This window comes from Plodia interpunctella, chromosome 15, assembly GCF_027563975.2.
Source record: "Plodia interpunctella isolate USDA-ARS_2022_Savannah chromosome 15, ilPloInte3.2, whole genome shotgun sequence".
Lineage (NCBI taxonomy): Eukaryota > Metazoa > Arthropoda > Insecta > Lepidoptera > Pyralidae > Plodia > Plodia interpunctella.
In genome coordinates this window covers 1,948,395-1,971,792 of record NC_071308.1, presented here as the reverse complement: position 1 = coordinate 1,971,792, position 23,398 = coordinate 1,948,395, and the positions used below count along the sequence as shown (strand labels likewise).

Sequence of the window (23,398 nt, the reverse complement as noted above, 5' to 3'; positions counted from 1 at the left end):
TGGAAATCATGATGTATCGTGAGGTTTCGCCCTATAATAGGACCACTATATTCATGCCAGATTGGTAAATATAAAATGCCACATTGGTAAACTGTGTTCCCAGAGTAAAGACATGCGAGCGGCCGATCATAAAACCATAGCCAATAATTTAGTACTCCTAAGAAAAATTGTTTCTTTGTTCGTTCGTTCGTTCGTTCGTTCGTTCGTTCGTTCGTTCGTTCGTTCGTTCGTTCGTTCGTTCGTTCGTTCGTTCGTTCGTTCGTTCGTTCGTTCGTTCGTTCGTTCGTTCGTTCGTTCGTTCGTTCGTTCGTTCGTTCGTTCGTTCGTTCGTTCGTTCGTTCGTTCGTTCGTTCGTTCGTTCGTTCGTTCGTTCGTTCGTTCGTTCGTTCGTTCGTTCGTTCGTTCGTTCGTTCGTTCGTTCGTTCGTTCGTTCGTTCGTTCGTTCGTTCGTTCGTTCGTTCGTTCGTTCGTTCGTTCGTTCGTTCGTTCGTTCGTTCGTTCGTTCGTTCGTTCGTTTGTTTGTTTGTTTGTTTGTTTGTTTGTGTGTTAGTTCGTTCGTTTGTATGTGGAAAAATTGGTGAATGTAATGAATAATCACCCATTGTAAGCCTCGTTGAGATAATTTTTGACCATCTCCTCCTGCACGGGCGCGCGCGCCGCCAGCACGCGGCAGCACAACGCGGCGCCGCGCGCCTCCGCCGCGCCGCCGCCGCCGCCGCCGCTGCACTTGTTCAGCTTCGCCATCGACCCCAAGTTCTTCTTTATCTTGCTGCTCATCGATCTGAGCGAGGAATTTATTTATTTATTTCTTTATTTCGGACAAACAGTTAAAATCAAATCAAAATCAAATAATTTATTCCGAAATTAGGCCTTCACAGGCACGTTTTCACGTCATATTCTAAATAAAATGATATTTACAACAAAGCTACGAACTACTAGCATTTCGATACAAGATGTAGTTAGTATTACTTATTACGAAACTATGTCAGTTTTAAATAAACAATATTTACAATTAGCTAAATCTAGATATAGTTTTACCTACCCCATACAGTAATATAGAATTTACAGAATAGTAATAAATACTATTTGATCTATGATAATTTGATTTATAACCAAACCACCATGAATAAATAAATAACATTTTAAAAAGCGTATAGCGCCATCTAGTTACCAAGTTACACACTACGAAAAGAACAACGTCATTGTCTCACTTCTTTAGGCCAATTCCCAACTTTTTATGAAGACATCAAGAAGCGCAGGAAAATAACATAACGTAGAAAAAAAATATAATTTTTATTATTTAAAATGTTCACCTGCCAATACTGCCAAACTGTTTCGCCACAGAATTAAGTTGCTTCGTGCTCTTAGTTGACAGAGCGTCCAGGGACCTTCTCAATTCTTCAGGCGGTTGGTTTTGTGATAAACATTCCACTCGCTCCAGGTCTAAATAGGCAGCCATCATTGTGGACCTCTGGAACTCGTCCGGGAGGAGGTTGTTTATGGTTTTCTGGTCCGGCTCGACGTCCCAGCGGAAGTCTTCGCCGGGGTCGACGCTAAATCTGAAACGAGGGAGAATTTTATTAAGTAATATTTTTGATTTTTCGAAAAATAAGAACGAAAAAAGGAACCTACACAATTAATTATTAATAATCTCTGGTCTGAATAAATATATATTTTATATTTTTTAAATATTAGCGGGCTCATAAAATGAGTGAAAAAGTTACAAGGGCAAGTGAAAATGCGACTACGATTTTTGTAAAAAAAAAAATAAAATAAAAATGTTACAAATACTTCACATTACTTTGTTGGAATTTGGAACGTATCTTAGATTACGAGGTAAAAAGCTATAACTAACCCGAATAAGTCCTGACGGGATTCACATATGGCTCCTAGTACTGTTCTTGTAAATGCACCCTAACATTATTTATTTTGGTACCAAAACTGAGAAGTGTCCATCTTATACCAATAAAATGGTTTTACTATAATGTTTTCATGCTAATTTAAACTCTAACCTGATAGGCATATGGTTGCCAGTTTCTTCTTCCAAAGGCACCCTAGCGCCATCTGTCGGTAGCGGCTCGCAGGGGACTAACGCTGAAAAGTGGCCCGCATCGTAGGCCAATAAGATCGGCGTTTTACTGCACAGTTCTGGTGCCAATTCGAGCGGAAGGTAGATGCCACCGAACGGTATTGGCGCTATGGGATCGCCGCGGAAGTCCTGAAAAGGTACAACCTTTTATAGATATAAATAGACATTTTACTATAATTAAATAAAAAATAAACAGAATGATGATAATAGTCTCTAAGCTGATATCTTGCCTTGGGTACTGTAGACCATCTTCCATTCTTATATCAAAATCTATAGTATGATACACTATTGGATCGGTCAGCAAAGACTATCACAGGTGACGACCTGTGACGTTATGACATGGGCTAAGGCAAACACATGCAGCTGTTCCAATCCACCATAATGTGGTGCAGCCGTTGGTTGGTGCCTTGGCCTGGGTTCCGCTGGAGGAGCCGCTACTGCCTCTATGTACCTCCCATTATTCAGATGACTTCTAAGATCAGAACCTACAGATATAGGTCTTACCCTCAGCGCTCGGTCAGCGAAGACTATCACTGGCCGTCTCATAACATGGGCCAAGGCAAACACATGTAGCTGTTCCAATCCAGCATAATGTGGTGCCGCCGTTGGCTGGTGCCTCGGCCTGGGTTCCGCTGAAGCTGCCGCGACGGCGTCTTGCCACTCTCGCTCCCACTCGGCCTCGGAGGGGGTGAGGCCTGCGCTGCGGAGCGCGAAGCTCTCTGACCAGCGCCAGCGGCGTTTTATCGCATCTGTGGAGACGCGATCAATCAATATGCAGTCCTATAGTGACGGCATCTAAACTATGAACTTATAAGCTCATAAGGAAAATATGAATTTTTAAACATTTCTGAACGTGTGTAGAATCAATACGGTCTATTGATTCCACACAAATTCAGAATAATACTAATATTTCAAGAGTAGTCCGATGTCTGTCACGTTTTCAAGTCTAAATCGCTGATCCGATTTTGATGATATATAGTCAATAACATGAGGTCAAACATGGCTACCACTGGCTGAGTTGTGGGGAACAGCTGGTCCTCAATAAGTACTTATTGGCTTAGTAGTAAAAAATACAACTACCAAAAGTAATGAGTTGATCTCATAATTAGTTTAAGGCCAGATTTCCAAGTAATAACACTGCCATTTCACGCATCCGTATTTTGTACACTTACTTGTAAGTTTATCACCTCCTTCTCCAGACAACAACGCCTGAACCTTCGTTCTCAACGCGAGCAATCTGTCATGGAAGCCATACGCCGCCAGCGAAGCGGCGTGTGGAAGACAATTGCCGTCACCAGAGGTCGCCAGCGGCAACAATCTGGGAGCGCCCGGGACGCGCCCGTGCCGCCACCAATTTAATATATTGGCTGATTCTAATGTGACTAGTGTGGCTGTTTCTAAGAGGTCCTTCTCGATGAATGTTCTGGAAAGAGGGATGTATCGTTATAATCATCATCTGTATAATTTCGGCCGTAACAAGTCCACTGCTGAGCATACGCGTTTTTGACTACCACAATCTATACTATTATTATAAAGAGGTAAGCGTTTGTGAGTTTGTTGTATGTTTGAGTCGGGTAATCTCCGAAACTATCGAAAAGATTTCACCATTATAAAGGTAAATTATCCAAGATTGCTATAGGCTATATTTTATCTCAAAATACGCACGGGACCGAAGCCCCGGGCAACATCTAGTAATCGATATATCGCAATTCATCGGACGGAATACTTGAGGAATGGCATGAAAAGAGTGGGGTAGTGGTAGTAAAATACTCCCATTACAAGCAACAGTTGCTTATTAATAAATTGAACCTATTGAACCAGTATAAAAGAACCAATCTTTTATATTACACGGGGGGCTTACTTCTGTTCACCTATATTCGACCGAATATCAATTTGAAATATTTTTTTTTCAGTGGATATGTTTGATAAGTATGTTGCATTTGCCTGTCAACAAAATCAACTATCTACGACACTTACCTCACATTATTTTCTTGGTTCATAGATCAATTTTAACACGTAAAAATAAATGGGACGATTAATTTCATTTCTGGAAGGGGAATCCCGTGGAAATAAAACACGGAAATAATCAAGATTGTAATGTCACCAAAAGAATTCCCTACTCGCCTATGAATCCTTCATAATAAACAATTCAGTGCTTACAAACAAAGGGTGAACATAGAGAAGCTATTTTATTTAGGTAGAGCACGCGCACTAGGTACCTAAATAAAAACGCTGACCAACGAAATTGGAATGGCGAAGTTATAAGTTAAAATAATAAGGTTTATCAGCCTTAGTAAGCCACTAAGTTGTTCTTAAAAAAAAAACTTTATTTTCCTTAAAATAATCTTTATTAGGTACTTTAACATCAAAAGATATTCTTATTGGCTCCAGTTTAACAAATACGTTTGACTCCTAACGTACCTATTTACGTACACGGCAGTGTATTTACTTAATTATACGGTTCTTAAATAATGCAGTACCACGGTACTGTACCAACAAATAGGCTATTATAAGGATATACGCACATGTAACAGAGGGAGATAATTATTGCAGAAGAAGACAGCGAATTTACCGCGCCACAGAGCAGCGTGTAGAAACGCGAAACATAATCTATTTTTCCTTTATTTTGCATATTTGATATGAACATTTCTACAATATAGATTATTAATTTTGTTTACTTCAATACAACTAGTCAGGCATTACACCTGTTGAGTCCGCATGGATAGAATCGTTCATTTCTGTGCTATACAAATTCAACGCGGTAGTCTGAAAACTACCGAAAGAAGTTATTCATCGGGGTGATATTCTAACAGGTCCTCCATCTGAGAACTAATATACAGCGATGTGTAACAATAACACAAAAACATACTATGATTCGCGCGCTCTATATTCAATTCACCCTGAACTTTCTAACGCGAATATAGGTTCGTGTGTAAAGCACATAAAGCTGCAATTGAGGGTAAACAAAACAGTGACTTGTACGGGTTCAAAGTCGGTCGTGGCGTGTGGACTGTCGCTCTGGCTCGAAGCCAACATAACGAAGCTGCTATGTCTGTAATACTATAACGATTCGATAGTTAAAAATTGCGCTAAATAAAATAAATAAAATGCGTTTATTTCAGACATAGCCCATACTGTTAGTAATACAAAAACTTAAATTCTGTGTTAGTAAACATACATACTAATGTTATAAATGTAAAAGAGTTTGTTTGTTGTCTTTCACGTGTAAACTGAGTAACTGACTGTGGAGATTTTTGGTGCGGAGATAGATGGAGAGCTGGAGTGTCGTAGGCTACTTTTTGCCATGGACGAAGCCGCGAAACAGCTAGTAATTGTACATACAGAAAATTGAAGATACTACAAATTATAAGTTATTGTGTACTATTTAGAGGGCGGCCTACCTGCTCACTAGCGCCAAAATCACATCAACATTGTTACCATAATCTCTTGTGGTATCTAAGTTTTCGCTTCTTAACCAATTCCCGATCAATTCCCGATCAATTCCCAATCAATCAATTCCCGCGTAGCCCGATTTGTAGCGATCCAATTGTTGTTCAATAGTTTTCATTCAATTTATCTCCAGGATCGAAGCGTTATTTAAAATCTATATAAGGACATAATTTACGTGGCATTAAATTATTAATGTGGGGAGAAAAAAAGCAGAGTAGATAGATATTTCATCACGAAATAGTAATGTTAACTTGTAATCTCGTAATAAAACAGAATGCCATCGAGTGTTCGCAATTATTGATAAGAGAATACCACGATAACGCTGATTCACTCAGGAATGTATCGCGTTAGGTATATTTATTTTTTCAGATCTAGCGATAGAAGACATCTGAATGATGATTCAAAGGTGCATTGAGCTAAAAGTAAAAGGACTACGTGGCGGGAACAATTGTTCCGGAGGGAACTCAATCTGCATTTATTTATGTAAAGTGGAACGTACACAACATAACAGGGAAAATATAAAACTTAAACATAAAAAACTGATGTAAGTACAAGGGTACTACTCAATTCTGACGATCTCGGTGGCGCAGTGATAAAGTGCTTGCCTCTGAACCGAAAATATAATATTATCGTTGAGTTAGTATCCCATCACACAAGTCTCGAACTTACTTTGGGGCTAGCTGAGTCTGTGTGATTTGTCCTAATATATTTATTTTATTTATTTTTATAGAAATTTCTTTCTATTATCTGTATTTTTCTCTATAGATTTTTATCTGTGTGATTTTTTCCTATAATATTTTTTATTTACTTTACAATTTACACACTTTACTTCAGATGACATAGAATAGAAGTGATATATACTATTTTGATTGTTAAATTATCTATTCAGAAAGGAGACAAGTGTATAAGTCAGGGTTCTAGCGGACAGCAAGAAAATATGTTTTTTTTAAACTTGATAAATGTGGCTTATGGCTTTATCTACAAAATAACGAAAATGGAATATAAACAAATATTTTTTGTTCACAAGAAATGGAAACATCTTTCGTCAAATTAGTCACTTTACATCTTCAGATAAATACGTAAGGACTCCTGCAAATGGCTGCAATGCGTCACGTTTATTTTTTACATAGCTATATTTAGTATGGTAAATAATAATGACGCGTTGTCAACAGATATATGCGTTGGGAGTACAATTATGTATTTCTGTTAGAATATATGAAAATATCCTTTGAGCTATAAGGCAATGATACGATATTACATGAGATTGTATGTAACCTAGTTAACTAAAATGGAAATACCAAAGAGTTATACTATCGACTGCACCAAAAACACGAAAGAAATCTTAACTGATTAAAATATCAATTATTTTAAGGTAAGTATTTTAAAACTAGATCTGGAGGATAGACACCAATGCGCGAAAAATACTCAAAATAAACGAATGCAATAGTAGTACATATCATGACCTAAACCGATCGATCTTTGTTGTCTACAGTAAATGCTGGGACTAAATATGGAGATAAAAGTCTCCCTATTCAACATGTACCGAGCAGCGACTGCGCCAAATCCATGCTAATATTATAAATGCGAAAGTCTGTCTGTCACGTTTTCTCGGCTAAACTGCTAGGCCGATTTTGATGAAATTTAGAATAGACATAGCTAATAATCCAAAGTCAAACATGGGCTACCGCAGGCGGAGGTGCAGGCAACAACTAGGAAAAATATACAGCTAAAAATGCGAAAATAAGGATGTTTACCTAAAATCCGGCGGATACACAGATATATCTGGTAGTAGTAGTATGTGATCTGAACTGAGGGTGTTGAGATCTGGCTCTGTGTTGCTCCGAAGGGCCCAGACAAGCCCTTCGTTGTCTGTGGCGCGGGATATGCCGCGGGAGAGCTTGCGACCTGGGGATAAGATTGTAAAATTATATTTTGTAGACTAATATAACTATCATATGCTCTGTATAAGAGAAGAGAGAGGAAAGTCCTTTATAGACAAATATTAAACAGTAACGTTGCAATAAAAGTCATTTGGAATAGTCAGTCTTTTGTCTGCTGATAGTATCATTTCATATAACCAGTGCCTTTGTAGTTTGTACTTACTGTTTTATTTGGGTTAAGGATTGAAGATTTTTTCTATTTTACTTCATGTGAAGATGTAAAAGTCAGGTTACAGTAAGAAAAAGGAAATATTTAAATTACTAAATTGCATAGTAGTTGTACTATTGTAAACTTTTTGGGCATTAGTCGTTAGTTTATGCATTTGAGAAGATATTTTTAGGTTCGTCTTCATATACATTCAAAAAGGGGTTTTTAGGTTCGTCTTCATATACATTCAAAAAGGGGTTTTTAGGTTCGTCTTCATATACATGTATGACCTGGCGATTGGTCGTGTTGTCTAATTGGTGTTTTGACATTTTCTATATTTGATGTTTTTCATTCAATATGTAAAATAGAGAATTAATTATATTAAAAGCATATAAAAACGGAGGCTACTGAATATAAATGAAACAGTCGTTTTCCAGAGGTCAATGTCTGCCCTTGGCTATAAGCAGGTGATAGGTCAAACACTGAAAGAGTTTTGTTTAAATCAACTATCACGCCCTTCACAATACATAACGCTACATTCAACCTTAATACAAAAGCATTAAGGTGTGAAACGCAATTCGTCATTGAGGCAAATCGGGTACGTTGACCAATAGCGTGATAATTGATGTATGTATGTAATTATCATACCGTCTGCACGTGTGTCATCATTGTAATGTAAAACGAGTGAATCTAGATAGACTAAATTTGTTTCATTAGAAAAATACAAATATAATTTATTTTTACTTTTAAATGCTTTATCATAGTAGACTGGGAATAGGCAGCACTACGAATTCCTCTTCAGTATGATAACTCTCTCTTTCTCTCTCATGTGAGCGTTCTTGACTGTTAAGCGTCGGAACCCAGGGTTTTTTTTCTACTTTTACTACTCCACTTCGCACGATCTTCGACAAGAGTTGTCAGACCATTATCACACATATCATCCTTGTCGACATGACTCGACTCTTCAAGACATGACGTAATTTAGATTTATTTTTCATATATTGTTCGGTCCAATTTCGGTGCCTTGTTTGCGGCCAGTTATACCCATGTTAATGGAACGTGAAGAGAAAAAAAACCAGGCGCGGTGTAGGTACTTACATTCAGGTGCCGGTGTGAGTACCAAGTTGGAAGGTGCGGAGTACTGCATGTTTAAGTCCAAGCTGCTTACAGACGGAGCGATGACGTCACCGCCCGCGCGTGGTCGGAGCGGCGCACTATGTCGATCTGAAAAAAAAACGCACGTAATATTTGAAAAAGAACTGGAGAGACATTTTTAAAACAACAGTCACATGAGGGCTTTAGACAAATTAAATATTTTCTTGTCGAAGTTCCCACAGAGACTTCAATGACTTGATCAGAAGCTGCTACTGAATATAGGTTAGGGCACTCCGGACAGGCAAACTGATGGACCTTACCGATTGCGGGCGGATACCGGGCAACGGCATGTGAAGTTATATCTTCATGTATACAATAGTACACGGTAATCGAGGCTAATCATCACGATTAGCCCACAGACTGAGTTATTCCTCATGCCTGGAGGAGGATCGATGGTTCATGAGGCACGGAGTATATCGATAAAAGTAGACAAAGACAAATTAGTCAATCAATCGACTAAGTCGATTTAAAATCGAGTGTACTCAACAACGAAAATTTTAACAAGCATTCTTCTTCTTAGCGTGTCGACTCGTATAAATTTGTGGGGACAAATAGACGCCACTGATACGGCCACAGACCGTTTAAATGGTCTGTGGTTACGGCATTATCATTATTCTAATATTCATAGATGTAGGTCGCTTGTATGTATTGCTTGACCAATAAAGTTACTGGCCACTCATAAGTTGATTAGTTCGACCAAGTTTTTACTTTTTTCTCTACGACATTTTACTTTTGTTTAATTGCGATTTTGGACCTTTTAACTCTTTTAACTCTATTCCATCAGCCGTCTATTACGAAAAGCAATATAGACGTTATTTGTATAACAGAGGTAAGTAATAAGCTTGACTCTTATGCGTGACTGAATAACTGACAAAAATTATTTAAATAAATAAATATACTAGGACAAATTCCACAAATTGAGCTAGCCCCAAAGTAAGTTCGAGACTTGTGTTATGGGATACTAACTCAACGATACTATATTTTATAATAAATACATATATAGATGAACATCCAAGACCCGGGCCAATTAGAAAAAGATCATTTTCCATCATGACCCGACCGGGGATCGAACCCGGGACCTCTCGGTTCAGTGGCAAGAATCTTACCACTGCGCCACCGAGGTCGTCAAATAAGACGAAAAAAAGTAAACCACGTACCTATATCAATTTCAACGCACGCAACATTAGTTTCGTAGGCAGTGAATCACCAAGTATTTTCATATGATATTTTTAAAACCAAAACGTCTGCCTTTTGTTTTGTTATCATGAGTAACGATATGAAAGTGTGTCTTTAAACAGCGTATCAAATTATAATGGACCGTTTCATTACGTGTGTAAACAGAAAACACGAAAAGTGTGTACGTGAAACATTTGCTTCGTAATGAAATACGCTTTACATGTTAACATTAACTTTATAGCTTTTATCCGCGGTTTCGCCGGTATCTATCTATACTAATATTATAAAGAGGTAAGCGTGTGAGTTTGTATGTTTGAGGCGGGTAATCTCCGAAACTACAGAACCGATTTCAAAAATTGTTTCACCATTACAAAGATGCATCATCTAAGATTGCTATAGGCTATACTTTATCTCAAAAATCCCACGGGAGCGAAGCCCCGGGCAACATCTAGTTTTAATATAATAATCATCCGTCCAATTCATCTAGACAGTTTAACATGACGAATATGACAATACTGTTAAAAATATATCATTCCGACCAAATCTACTTTGACACACATTATATGAACATGGAGAGCCCCTATATGGGCGGACGGGCACGCATCAAAATCCGTTACTCCAAAACAATGGTAGTGGCTGCCAGTTCCACCCAGATCCTAAAAGCAGATACCACATCTCAATACCACAAGGTAGCGTTCTCGGGTGTTTATTGTTCCTCGTATATATAAACGATCTTCCAAAAATAATCAAAGAGCACTGTGTCCTATTTGCCGATGATGTTTCGATCCTAACATCTGCTCAAGATAATACAAATCTACACGAACAACTTATTAACATTCTTACAAAAACGTCAAACTGGTTGAATGAGCACAACTTAGAAATAAATTATTTGAAAACAAAATTAATGGTCTTCCATCCATACCAAAAACAATCATTAAATGTTAAAATAAGTTTCAATGGGATGAACTTGGAGGTAGTAAATGAATTTACTCTTCTGGGTTTAAACATAGATAGCCATATAAACTGGAAGTCGCATATCCAAAAGCTATGTGCTAAACTATCTAAGTTCGCGTATGCTCTCAGAGAGGTAAAAAAATCCACTGACGCTGAAACGGCAATTATCACGTACTACGCCTATGCCTACTCATGGCTTAGTTATGGTACATTTTTGTGGGGCAACGGAACCGACTGTGATAGAATATTTACCCTACAAAAGAAACTTGTGCGCATAATTACAAATACACAACAAACGGACAGCTGCAAACCTTATTTTAAAAAGCACAAACTCCTAACTCTGCCGTGTATATACATCCTACAAGCATGCAAATTTACCCGAAAATATCCCGAGTTTTTCAAATCGCGGAAAGATATGGTAACCAAATACACACTCAGACATCAAAATAAGTTGCAGCTGCCTATTTCACGCCTCCGACTCCACTCAACTAGCCCCCTAGTAATGTCTATAAAAATCTATAATCAACTCCCAAACGCCGTTAGAGAAATAGAAAATATCAAAACGTTTTTACAAAAAGTTAAGGAAATCTTGATTAATAAATGTTATTACACAATTAATGAATATTTAGAAGATAAATTTACACAATAAAAATTAATTCAAATAATTAAAATACTTACTTGAGGATGAACTTTTGACATTAATTTTATTAATATTATTATTATTATTTGTATTTTTATATTTCACTCAAAATTAATTTTGAGGAGTTTTATTGGATACGCGAGCTCGTGGCCAAACGTAACCAATTGAAAAGAAGAAAGAAATTAAGAGTCTGAAGAAAGAAATTTGCGAACTATACGACAAGTGTTTAGTATAACTGCTTTTTGTAGTAGGGTGAAAGTTAATGGATGTATATCTAATATATTGAGACTAGTGTGTAAGGATGTGGGTATGACACCAGTGGACGAAATTATTATAGGGATAGTTTTAACGATTCCTGCACGCCATTGTGTTTTAATTTCTATTGCTAAATCAGTATATTTGGTCAACTTATCTGTATACGTGGAGCTGAGGTTGTGGGTGTTAGGAACGGCTATATCAATCAGATAAACTGTTTTGTTTCGTTTGTCGTGTAATGTTATGTCTGGTCTATTATGATGAATAGTTTTATCTGTTATTATAGTTCTATCCCAATACAATTTATAGTTAGGGGAATCCAAAACAGTTTGAGGTGAATATTTGTAATACGCAGTTTTATCCTTTATTAAATCGTATTTACTTGCGAGATACTGGTGAATAATGGCCGCAACCTGGTCGTGTCGGTGTTTATAATCCGTTTGTGTTATTGATCTACATGCTCCTGTTATGTGTTGGATGGTTTCCGGACTACTGTGGCAATGACGGCAGTTATCATTTTGGGTGTCTTTAATTATGTGCTTCCTATAGTTTTTAGTATCTATGATTTGGTCTTGTATAGCCAACATAAAACCCTCCGTCTCTGGGAACAACTCTCCTCGCTTGAGCCAGGCGTTTGACGCAGCCTTGTCAACATTAGGGTTCATCAAATCGAGGCGATGTCGGCCATGCAGAGATTTTTGGGTCCAAGTATCTATTTTCTGTTGTGTTGTGGTGATTATTTCCTTCTTTTGTGGAGACGAGTCTTTCAAATTAAGGGGTGTCAGTCTGTTGTCAGCTTGTATAATTGACGTTATTAAAGGTGATGTTTGTGTATTGTGATAAAAGAACGACCGTAGAGCTGTTATTTGTTTATTATGAAGGTTTTGTATGTCAATAATCCCTCTCCCACCTTCATATTTGGGTAGTGTTAATCTTTGGATACAAGATCTTGGGTGATGTTTCCGGTATTTAGTTAAAAGGGTGTTAATATTCCGTTGTAGGTTCTTCAAATCACTTTGAGACCAGTTAATGATACCAAAGGAGTACGTTAGTATGGGGATAGCAAATGTGTTTATAGCTTTTATTGTATTACGGGCATTTAAATGGGTATTGAAAATTTTATGGAGTCTAGACTGAAAATCACTCGTTAACTTAAATTTGGTTTCTTTTTGGTGAATTTGTTGTGTTTGTTGGTAGCCAAGATATTTGTATCCTACGGTTTGGTCAACTGGGTCTATTTGTTCTTTATTTTGTAGTATGTAAGTATTGTGTTCTATTTTTCCTTTGTATACTGATTGAATTTTGCATTTATCAATTCCAAATTCCATTCGGATATCTGATGAGAATGTTTCTGTTATATGTGCTAAAGTATGTATATCGTCTAATGAACTGGCAAATAGCTTAATGTCGTCCATGTACATTAAATGAGACAAGGTATGATTGACGTTACTGGATTTTATCTCAAAACCTTTATTACTATCCTTAAGGAGGTTGGAGAGTGGGTTTAAGGCCAGGCAGAACCAAAGTGGACTTAGTGCGTCACCTTGAAATATTCCTCTACGTATATTGATAGGTTCAGTCTCAATGGTTATGTTATTATTAGTAAGTACTAGTTTCGTATTCCAGTGTTGCATTATGGATTTCAAAAAGTTGATAACGATAGGATGTATTTTGTAATGTTTAAGAATATAAACTAGCCATGTGTGAGGTACCGTGTCATATGCCTTTTTATAGTCAATAAACATAGAGTAAATACTTCGTTTTCTGGTTAATGCTTGTTTAGTTGCAACGGCATCTATAATTAACTGTTCTTTGCAGCCTCGGCTACCTCTACAACATCCCTTCTGCTCTTCTGAAAGAATATTATTATTTCGGATGTGTGTATAAATGATTTCATTAATACATGATGTAATTATTTTATAAAGAGTCTGTAAACAAGTTATTGGACGATATTTTGCTGGGTTTGTTGGGTCTGTTGCATCTTTAGGTAGCATGTAGGTAATACCTTGGGTCAAATATAATGGTATAGAATCTGGTGATTGTATAAATTGGTTAATATGTGTTAGTAAGAATGGATGTATGAAAGTAAGTTTTTTATACCAGTAGTTATGTATTTTATCGGTTCCAGTAGCTTTCCAATTGTGTGTTTTAGAAATAACCAATTTCAAGGTCTCTATAGGGATATTTTCAAATTCCATGTCTTGTGAAGTTATAGTGTGTTCCTTGTCTTTTTCTATCCAACTATTGTCTTTATGTTCGACCGGGTTTGCCCAGATTTTTGACCAAAATGAGTGAAGTGCTTCTGGTTGGGGGGTCTTCTTGGTCACACTGGTTTGTGGTTGTGAAAGTAACCTGTAGAAGCTCTTTTCGTTTGTTGTGAATTGTTTATTCTGTTGTTTTCTTATTGTTGTCTGTCTGTACCTTCGTAATCGACTAGCTGCTGTATTAATTTTTTGCTTAATGGTATCTAAGAAGTGGGATAATTCTGTGTTCTGATTTTCGTGTTGTGAATGTATAAGATGATCTCGTTTTATTTTTTCTATGTGTTTTTGAAGTTCCCAGCCACGGTTTCCGTTAATATATTCTGTCAATCTTCCTGCTTTAACCCTGAGATCTTTAATTTTTCCTTCTAATCGTTTTTCCCATTTCGGTTTATTATGCTCTAATTTTCGTTTAAATGATGTGTCACTTATTTTTGAACCATTAAGTTTTGCTGAAGTATATGCTGCTGAATAAATAGCAGTCTGCAGTGTTAGAAAATCCGATTCAGTAGTTATATATTTGGGAAGTATATTATTGTTTAGTATTGATACTATAGCTGCAAATTTTTTGGAGGGTCTCTGTTTAGGAATTTGTGGTCGATCTAAGGGATCAGTTTCTATATACTTGTCAAATACAGTTTTAAAAGTTTCATCTAGCAGAGCTTCGGATTCTGATGGCATGTAATAGTTTATTTCTAATGTGTTATGTAACTGGTTTTCTTGTGTAGAGTTTATTAAATGTTCTCTTTGCTCATCATGGGTTGAGATAGAAGTGTTATGAAATAAAGATGGTAGTGTATTAGTCAAGACATTATCATTTGTGTGGAAAGTTGTATGTGAGTTGTGTAGTACAACATCGCGAGCTACTTTATCTCTAATTTCTTGTAATTTCTCATCACTTAAAAGTTTGTTCTTCACTATTACTCTTCGTTGGTCAGCTATTCTTTGTTCCGACACGTGACTAATTTCTGGGTGCTTTGCTATAACTGTTCGGTGTAAACATTGCCTATAACCCGTGATATTTGTTTCGAGCTCAGTTATTGTATAATACGTAGTCATGATGGTTTCATTTACTTCATCTGGCCATCTCATTCGTTGGCTTTCAGTTTGTGATGTAGTTGGTGGCGGGTGTGAGGTGCTGGGTTGTGTATTTGTTAAGTATTGTTCGACTTCGTGGCGTATTTCATTAATTCTCTCATCCGATAATAGCTTTGTACGCGTTATTGCTCTACGTTGATCTCCAACACGCTGTCTACTAACTTGAAACTCTGGAAATTGTTGGCTAAATTTTTCGTATAATGCTGGTAAGTAGTTGCGTTTATTGGTAGTTTCCAAAGAAGTAATAGTTAGATAAGTACGCATTATGAATTCATTCATATCATTGGTCCATTTTTTGCGTATTCGAGGACCAGCTGTGGCGGGTGCAGGTGAATTGGCCAGAGTAGCCTCCCGCACAACATTCCAGCTGGGTTGAAGAGATGACATAGAATTAAGTGAAGTTGGCGAAGGAAGTTCTCTACTCAAATAAGATGGTGGCGAAGAAGGAAGAGATGGAAAAAGAGATGAAGGTGATGAAGGAGACGATTGTGGATGAGTATCGGCTGTAGTCAATTGTTCGAGGGGAGCCCGCCTGCTCAGCCCCCCGTCGCCAATGGTTCGCATACTGTGGCACTCAGCATCGGCTCCAAGTGCGCCCCGGCGACCCCCGGGCAGCGGCCGCAAATTATACTTCTTCTTATTACTGTTCTCCATATTTATAAATGGGTAAAGGTGGATAGTAGGAGAGGAAAGTTGGGTTCGTTGGTTAGGAAATGGCATTGGCTTTGATGACATTATTATTATTATTGACTTATCAAAAATGTATGACTGATAATAGATTATGCCTAAAGATGAAACATGAAGTAATTTATACTTATCAAAAATGATTAAATTTAATAGATAAAATTTATTCATGTTAATAATGTCACTTTACACTGACAAAGGTTCTCCAACATCGACAAATGTGGCCCTTCTCCCATTGCAGCGCCCGTCAGGGTCCTTAATTGCTACTATTTTTATAATGAAGACCTGTATTTGACATTAAGGAAGCAATAAACAATTTGAATTTGAATTTGAATTTGCAGTAAGTCACGCACGATTCGGCCCGAACAATTTGTGACCTCGGATACATTACGGCTGCCTCTTCATTAGATTGTGCAATGATCTCAGAGAACAGGGAAATAGAAGATTAGTGAATTCAATTTGAATGTAATCCGGCAGTTCAGTTTGATGCTCAAGGATAAATTTATGTATTCAATCGTCGGAAACGAAAATTTTTGTGGTCATAACGTAATGAACGTGCGAAATGGGGAAGAAGAGTAAGAAAACCCGTCTTTGAGTCCTGGGTTTTATGGCCAATGAAGAAACCAGGAAAGTGAAAGAGAAAGATACGTATTCCTACCTTCCCAGGGGCTCATTGTGATACAATGGTTTCAGAACATAAAACCGGAAGACCAAAATCAAGTAATGTTTTGAAACATAAACATGTTATGAGAGATTTACTTCAACTTTCATGTCATTGTTTGCTTATACTGATATAATATATTTAAATTAAGCGTCATCAAATAACAAAATACACGATTGGCTTAATTTCAACATTCTTATCGAGTGATTTATTAGAAAGAGAGATTTTAACATTAATACGATATAGGATAACAGTTTGAAATCTCCAAAAAATTGTTATGTAGGATTGGGCATGGATATTTTCTATGTAACTGTTTACAAAATCCAGGTTGAATCTAGGCAGAAAACGACGACGGAGCTACAAATACACAGCTGACGTTTAGTAAAGATCGTAAAGATTAAAATAATTGCAATTACGTTTTATACAAACACAACACAGTTTTAAATACAAGGAAACACGCACACAATACCTGTGTGCGTGTTTCAATGATTTGATGGTTCTGTAGTCAGTGAAAAGTACGCGTTTAAAGTAATTCTAACAAAATTCATAGAACGTATAGCTTCCAACCAATACCATCAAAAGCGAAGTCATCGACGACATCAATTTCCGGAGAATCAGTCCAATGAATATTATAAATGCAAAAGGAAGTTTGTTATTCCTTCACACTTTATATACTCGAAATAATTTTCTGGAATGAAACGAATGAAACCTTTCATACCGCAAAAAGTACTTCTCATTGGAAATTCAGGGGAAGCCTTGGGTAAAAGCTAGTGCAAAATACTTTAAGATTTCCTGGATTACAATCAATTGATCTAGATAAATGAGCAGACTTTCAACACTGTTGGAATTACGTTTTTACCCGTCGCACCCAGAGTGGAGATTCAGTATATCTTTTATGCAATAATTTTAGCTATTTGTGTTTGTGGTCCAGGGACAAACTCTAGAGGCAATGCCTGGTTAGAAATCCGTTCCACATACAATTGACCAAACTCAACCACGGATTAGCAATACTGATAACAATGGGAGCGGTGGAGCACGGCGCTCAATGCTATTGACAATGGCGATACGGCATAATGTGGTGAACGCAGAGATGGGTTTACGCCCACTATTTTCCCAGTATCTTCTCAAATAGTCCGGCGCAAACGCATCTTCTAGTTGGGTTTATGCCCGCCTTTTCGGAGTAAAGCCATTTATGGGGCGCATTGTACAGTTGTTTCGACATTGGGCTGGAATTGGGAAGGACGTTCCTAATTCGGCGTTTGCATTTCAAATGACTGATGCCCCAACACAAGCCGTTTGGTTAATTTGAGAATTTGCTACATCTTACATCTTGCTCTGACCTCTGGGCTTCATAATGACTAGTGTTACAGATGCTCATCATTCCCAAGGATCGAACTTCAAAATTCAAAACCCTTAAAGGGTTTACGATTTACACTGGCCCCGGGCTTGACGGCTTCAGAACCCCGAACGAAACGGAGAACATGCAGAAATGACAATTAGAGATACAGAAGCTCATACAGATATTAGTGCAGCTCATGTGCAGTTATTAAAAATGTATTATGAAAATTACGATAAATCATTTACATGTTGTAAAACATTAAAAAGTGAAAGATCAGAGTCGACTAAAGATATAATTGAAGCGGTTGACATAGTTTTAACTCTATTGTTTCTGTATCGTATCAACAAGTTGTTATAATTTCAGGATTTAATGGAAGAAACATGTGAATGATGATAAAACTAATAAAAACAACAGATTATGACTATTCTCAACGATAGTCAAATCTACAAAAGTGCTTTAGCAATAGATCTTTTAGCAATAGACCTTCAATTTCAATCCAGTTACTAGTGTAAAAATTATAGCGTACATTTCTTTTGATGTGGTAGATAAATTAGGCAACACACGACTTCCTTGTGGCATGCAACAAGCGGTGCGCAAAGCCGGAAAATTCTAGACGTTGGTAGTTTGGCAGCATTAGCTTATTAGATCACGCTTGGCTATTCTTGGACTGGTCTCAGATTAATACAAAATCGACGTGGACACGTGGGTTTTGATCTTTATAAGTGGGTCATTCTCATGAGATTCATCGTAGATGTCTGTTTCGAAACAGAATGAAATGGTTCTTACACTGAAATTACTTATTTACATACAACTAACTAAAACATACGAGTATTCTACTCGGTTCCCGCTCGAGCAATAAATGTTGTATCTCATTATTTCAATTTAAATCTACAGATATATTTCTTTCTTTTTCTTTTCATAGCGTTCATATCCATAAATACTAACGTGACCAGATGGATCCTCTGCATTCACAGAAAATCACAATCGAAAAAGTTTAATCGAAAGTGTGAATCGATCTTTTTCGATAGTTTCTATGCGAAAGTAGTGTTCAGTTGTTCACATAATAATATGATACATTCAAGAAGTAATATCGTAAACATGTATCGCTTTACGGATGTTTTTTCCTGTAATAAATTATGAGTATAATGGTAGTATGTAAATGACTGCAATCTTCTACTTATTACGAGGGAAAACCAGCAAATCAGTCGGAAGGATTTGCTGAAGGCTAATTTGCGTTTCATGGATAGGTACTAAGTAAAACGACCAAAGTTTAATACCACAACATCTACATCAGCCGTTTTTAAATTTGGGATTTTCGTGGCAATTCATTACCACATTTGGTATCATGGATAAGAAAAAGAAATATAGTCCCATTTGCCAGTGCCCCTGCAACACTAGGGACAGTGTTACTAGCTTACTAGGAGTAAAACAGTACAGTTGAAATGAATTAATTTCGGCATTTCTTCTCAGCAGTGGTCGTTCCGAAATGCTAGTAATTTGTGGCTTTTTAAGAGCATCCGCCATCATTATAGACGGAAGAGGATGGCCATGACGTTGGTGTAAATTGCGAATGGGGATTGATGGTATGACATATATGAGAGCAATTACACTTAACATGGGTGGACTGCGAACCTTAAAGAAGGATTCCTCAGAGTAGGGAAAAGGGTTTGGAACTCGCTACCTAATCAAAAAAGGAATCAAGCTTAGTTTTCAATAAGTATCCGTTGTAAATTTCTAAGCACGCAAGGACTCTTAACAATAAAGATCACAAGGCCCAAAAGCAATTCGTTTCATTGGTTTAATTGAATTAAACTGTCAACAACAAAGAAAACACATAACTTCCAGTAGTACTGAAGCAAAAGATACGTTAGACATTTATAGATCGTATCAATCGTCTAGAGAAATTAGGGCAACGACTTATACTGTGACGTCACGTTCTGCAAAACTCGCGCAAAAAGTTGACGTTTGCTATCACTGTCATACCTAAGTAGACGTAATAATGATGAGTTTGCAATGAACTTAGAATACTTGGTCTAATTGAAACACAAGAGTGTTATTTTAGATTGCCTGGATGATTTTCATGTTTATATTTATATGTTTATAGTTGGTAATACCTACAACTCAAAAGATGAGTCATTTTTTTTTCGACTCGTCTCATGTAACAATTACATTTCGGGCATAAATATATGAATATTTTCAAATGGAAGTTTGGAATGTCAATTATGTATTGTACCTTCAGTATAACTGGCTGGTAGTTACTGTGTTTATTTGGTTAATTTGAATTTGGAAGCATTTCGCACGAAATTACGACTTTCACAGACACGTTTTCATGACAAATTTTAAATTACACGCATGGATTTTGTGAGTACTATACGGAGTACCTACTAATTCCATGATTATACGTATTTCTCAAAGCTACAAACTACTGGCACCTTGGAACTACCCACTAGTTATTACTACTTAACTACTCCACTGTGCACAGTGTACCATGCCAGTTATAACGGTCTCGTCATCCATGGTCATGATCGATGGAAGCAGTTTGCTAAGGTCCATTACTACAGGTATCTAGATCTAGGCTAGCACCTAAAATTAATTTGTTAATCGACGTCTTGATTACGTCGTCGTTGACTATTATGACCGAAACCGTGGATCGGGTCGGGGGGTTCCCTCTATTGTGGTTGAGCTTCGCGATGGCTGACTCACGCGTCAACTCGTGAACGGGTGCTGCCGGGGGAACTGGTCAGCTCGATCTTTTATTAAAAGATTTTTTGTTTGGTTAATTATATATATATATATTTTTTTTTTTTCCTTACATCAGCACTTGATCACAATCATAATATGGTTTCAGTATACCTTTTGATCATGTACTTTATTGTGTACTTACATGTTATATTACTGATAAAAAATTATACATAAATTTATATTTAAAAAATGGTAAGCACTTCTGGCATAATAGGGACCAACACTGTTTGAATGAGTTTCTTTCTGCATTTCTTCTCAGCAGTGGTCGTTCCGAAATGCTAGTAGTTTGTAGCTTTGGTAAACATCAATTAATTTAGAATATGACGTGAAAAAGTGCCTGTGAAGGCCTAATTTCTGAATAAATGATTTGATTTTGATTTTGAAAATTTATTGACCAATGATATAAACTTGAAAATTGAATCACTGCCTGATTGACACTTGCCAGTTCCAACTGCGTACACACCGTTTTCCTCACAGAGTCCTAACACGTAAACAATCTTCACAGTACTTATTACAGAAATTAAATATTAGGTAATTATAAAGTAAAACATTTATTAACCACAATGGTAATTTCCTAAAACGTCCATTTTATAATTAAAATGGTCTTCTTTCAAATGATAAAGACAAAACAAAATTGTTTACATAATACTTTACATAAGACTTGTAAGAAAAAACGGACTTTAGAAATAGTTTCGGAAAATAAAGTGGATGTTACATACGGACGGACAGAGAAACAGACATGACGAATCTAAAAGGGGCCTTTTTACGGGACCCTAAAAAATGAGAAATCGTGTATTCAAATAATTATAGTATTTACCATCTGTACGTTTCCCAGATATGGGGTCAGCTTCCATCACCATTTCGGAAAAATCTGTAAAACAAATGAAAAAATATATCAAAACGCGATTTTGTTTAGGGAACTCTGAGTCACAAGTTTGACATGCCAAGTGCGCATGAGCACTTGCAGTCACGTGACAATGCATTTTTATTACTTGAACCAACAGATCTTTGGCCGTATTGCCAATGAGTATGACTTTTGATACTGACAATTAATGAGCAAGAACGTTATACACCTCTCTCTTACTTTCGCATGTTCCCGATTTGGTTTCGGTGCTGTAACGCCGCAAATCCCGGGGTTAACATTTTGAAGATTCAATTGGTATATTGGTTACTAGACGTTGCTCGGGGCTTCGCGCCCGTGGGAATTTTGAGATAAAATATAACCTATAGCAATCTTGGATAATATACCTTTCTAATGGTGAAAGAATTTTTGAAATCGGTTCGGTGGTTACGGAGGTTGCCCGCCTCAAACATACAAACTCACAAACGCTTATCTATTTACAAAAATAGTATAGATGGAATAAGGAGCCATTTAAAATGCGGCCCGTACCAGCTTCGCTCGGGTATAGGCGTAACGAATTATACACCTAAACATCCTCGGGAATCACACTATCTATTTAAAAAACCCGCATCAAAATCCGTTGTGTAGTTTTAAAGATCTAAGAATACGTAGGGACCGACAGCGGGAAGCGATTATGTAGTGATTACGAAGCACACTTCGTAGATACTTTACACTTTAATAGATAGCCTATGATGTCTTGATAAAAAAAAATCGACTTACCAATTTAAGAAAACTTTGTTATTTAAATAAATTTAATCCTACCATTTTTATTTTGAAATATATTATAACCCTGAAAGGTTTACACAATTCGGTATGTACGTCTGTATTCTTGTACTGGCTAAATGATAAAAAAAAAACCAAAACAACTTGTAACAAATGATGTAAATCGTATGTAAATTCAATTAACAAGATGTGACCGAATTCAAAAGTGATTCGAATATCGAACATCGAATTATCGATGCATACCAACCAAATAACAATGACTAGTTATTTATCACACTTTTAATTTTGTATTATGTATTATAATAGTGACCCATCTTCTTTATCCATCGAAGCAATGACATAGTAACAACAGATGGACATCAAAATGGTTTATAATGAGGTGAATGTTAAGTTACTTAACGTAAACTGTAATGTTAATAAGGAAGGCCAGGGAATAAAGATAGGTATTATATAATTTACCTACCTACTTTTATTTACTTTGACTACCGTGCATGACATGTAGTTTTCATAGATAATACATACAGTCACATGCATCCCAATAGGTACCTACATAAAACTTTCAGTGTTAACTACGACGAGAGTTAATCCATCAAGTTATGCTATTAGAAAAAGTCATCTGCCGCGTCTGTCTTTCTGTCTGTTAAACACAAAAACTATTGCATGAATTTTTATACGGTTTTCACCAATAGATAGTCTGATTCCTGAGAAAGCTTTAGGTGTAAAATTTAAATAAAATAAAAAAATACATTACGACGCTACTTAGTAAAAAATACGGTATGGCGGGTGAGTGCTTATGATAAACAATTAAAAAATATATATTGGTCCTTCGGAAACGGGATATTTACAGCAGACTATTTGCGTAGGAGGAAAGTTCTAAAGTGTCATTAATCTAAATTTCCTAACTCCTATGTCATACCGGAACAGAATTCATGTCAGTTACAACAATACACATAATGTAAAAAATGACAATTAAAAATAAACTTGTTTTTCTATACTAACAATATTTTCAAACATAATAAACACCTACGCTACGTTTACGACAGAAACATAAACATATTTATACCTACTCAAAGCTTTTTAGTGGGGAAATGACTTTTCAGTTACCTAATGACGTATTCATTCGCTAATTACCTATGACATTAGATTTGTTATATTTGGAACGGACGTTTATTAATGGTTATT

At 36.7% G+C, this 23,398-nt stretch overlaps 1 protein-coding gene across 3 annotated transcripts in view; it reads right to left on the bottom strand.

Moving 5' to 3' along the window:
- LOC128675724 (OTU domain-containing protein 7B-like) overlaps positions 1–23,398 on the bottom strand; it is a 45,458-nt gene that overhangs the window by 3,879 nt on the left and 18,181 nt on the right. For 2 of the 3 annotated variants that reach the window (XM_053755300.1, XM_053755299.1), the window contains 8 exons: positions 21,410–21,463; positions 8,726–8,851; positions 7,294–7,444; positions 3,262–3,512; positions 2,594–2,838; positions 2,013–2,218; positions 1,314–1,559; positions 599–781 (listed from right to left, as the gene is read on the bottom strand). In XM_053755300.1, coding sequence (XP_053611275.1) covers positions 599–781; positions 1,314–1,559; positions 2,013–2,218; positions 2,594–2,838; positions 3,262–3,512; positions 7,294–7,444; positions 8,726–8,851; positions 21,410–21,452 — 1,451 coding nt within the window. In that variant the 5' untranslated portion in view covers positions 21,453–21,463. The remainder of the gene's footprint in view (positions 1–598; positions 782–1,313; positions 1,560–2,012; positions 2,219–2,593; positions 2,839–3,261; positions 3,513–7,293; positions 7,445–8,725; positions 8,852–21,409; positions 21,464–23,398) is intronic. The other variant, XM_053755301.1, reaches the window with a different exon arrangement.